At 62.1% G+C, this 1,607-nt stretch overlaps 1 protein-coding gene across 1 annotated transcript; it reads left to right on the top strand.

Annotated features, from left to right (window-relative positions):
* Positions 1-4: 4 nt before the first annotated feature.
* Positions 5-1,519, top strand: LOC102467977 (napsin-A-like; the record flags this gene model as incomplete). Its single annotated transcript, XM_006160953.3, has 4 exons — positions 5-240; positions 329-473; positions 877-975; positions 1,171-1,519. Coding segments are annotated over 4 exons (708 nt in total), but the record flags the coding sequence as incomplete, so codon positions are not given.
* Positions 1,520-1,607: the final 88 nt, after the last annotated feature.

The following is a 1,607-nucleotide window of genomic DNA, read 5'->3' on the forward strand; positions in this document are numbered from 1 at the left end:
ACCCCATCACCCCAACTGGGACCTGGAAGTGGCCCAATTGGCAGGACGTCCCATCCTGTCCACTCCTGGGGCTGGCAGGGGAAGGCCGGCAACACCAATCGCACTCTGCCGCTGCAGGGACCCTGACGCGGCTGACGGAGGAGAGCTGGTCCTGGGGGGCTCAGACCCGGCCCACTACATCCCGCCCCTCACCTTTGTGCCTGTCACGATCCCGGCCTACTGGCAGATTCACATGGAGCGGTGAGTAACTTGGCCTCCAGGCTGGGGCTGGAACTGGGGCTGGGGGCCTGCACCCCTGGACCCTGCCTCTAATGCCTGGCCCTCACAGTGTGGAGGTGGCCACAGGGCTAACTCTCTGTGCCCACGGCTGTGCTGCCATCCTGGACACAGGCACGTCCCAAATCACCGGACCCGCTGAGGAGATCCAGGCTCTGCAAACAGCCATTGGGGGTATTCCCCTGCTGGCTGGGGAGGTAAAGACCCAGGCTATGGTGGGTGGGGGACGGGGGCTGATGGAAATTCGATGGTGGGCTTAGGGCAGGACGCTGGGGCCTGAGGGTGGCAAGCAGGCAGCTAGGTGTCCCAGGGCAGAAGGGACTGGACCTCCGGAGTGACAGGTTGGAGGGCAGTCGGGGAAGCAAGGCCGTTTCCTGAGTGTGAACTCTGATGACTCAGTGGATGGTCGTGGTCGGGGAAGAGGGCTGATCAGGTTTATCTAGGACTGCGTGAGAGAGACCTGCGTGCCAGTGCCTGTCCATAAAGGCCCCGAGTACCTGGCTGCCCCACAGGGGCATTACCCTATGGCACTAGGGAGCCAAAGGCGGCACTGGAGCAGAACTGGACTTGGCATCCTCACTAGCTCCTCTTCTCCCTCAGCACCTCGTTCGCTGCTCCGACATTCCCAAGCTGCCCTCGGTCTCCTTCCTCCTTGGCGGGGTCTGGTTTAACCTCACCGCCCAGGACTACGTCATCCAGGTAAGTGGCTGTCACAGTGATGTCCGAGTGACATAAGGTGACCAGACTTGCGTGGGTGGGCCGGGATGTGACATCATAACAGAGTTGGCCATGAGAAACATTTCTCCCGGGGGCGCGGGCGGGGAGAAGCAAGGCTCCCAGGAACAGGCAGGCCCGGTGGGCTTGTCACCCGATGATCCTGTCTTGTCGCCTTAGGTTGCTCGGGCTGGCGTCCACCTCTGTCTGTCCGGCTTCCAGGCCTTGGATATGCCTCCGCCTGTAGGGCCCCTGTGGATCCTTGGCGACGTCTTCTTGGGGACCTACGTGACGGTCTTCGATCGCGGAGACACTAACAGTGGTGCCCGAGTGGGCCTGGCGCGCGCTAGACCTCGTGGGGCCGGGGGGCGAGGGGGCGGGCGCGCGCAGGCGCAGTCCTCCGGCTGACGCCCCGGTTGGGTGCATGCGCAGTGGGTGGTAGCGGTGGTCCCAATACCCAGTAAAAATCTGTATCTTTTGAGCGAAGGTACCTGGGCCGCGCCTTGCAAATGCATGCTTCTGTAGAGAACTATGTGTCCGGACCTCCGCAATTGAAGCAAAAAGGGAGAAGGGTGTTACCTTTTCATTAGGGTTCATTCTGGTGACGGAGCGAGGGC

This window comes from Tupaia chinensis, unplaced genomic scaffold (assembly GCF_000334495.1).
Source record: "Tupaia chinensis unplaced genomic scaffold, TupChi_1.0 Scaffold135377_1, whole genome shotgun sequence".
Classification (NCBI taxonomy): domain Eukaryota; kingdom Metazoa; phylum Chordata; class Mammalia; order Scandentia; family Tupaiidae; genus Tupaia; species Tupaia belangeri.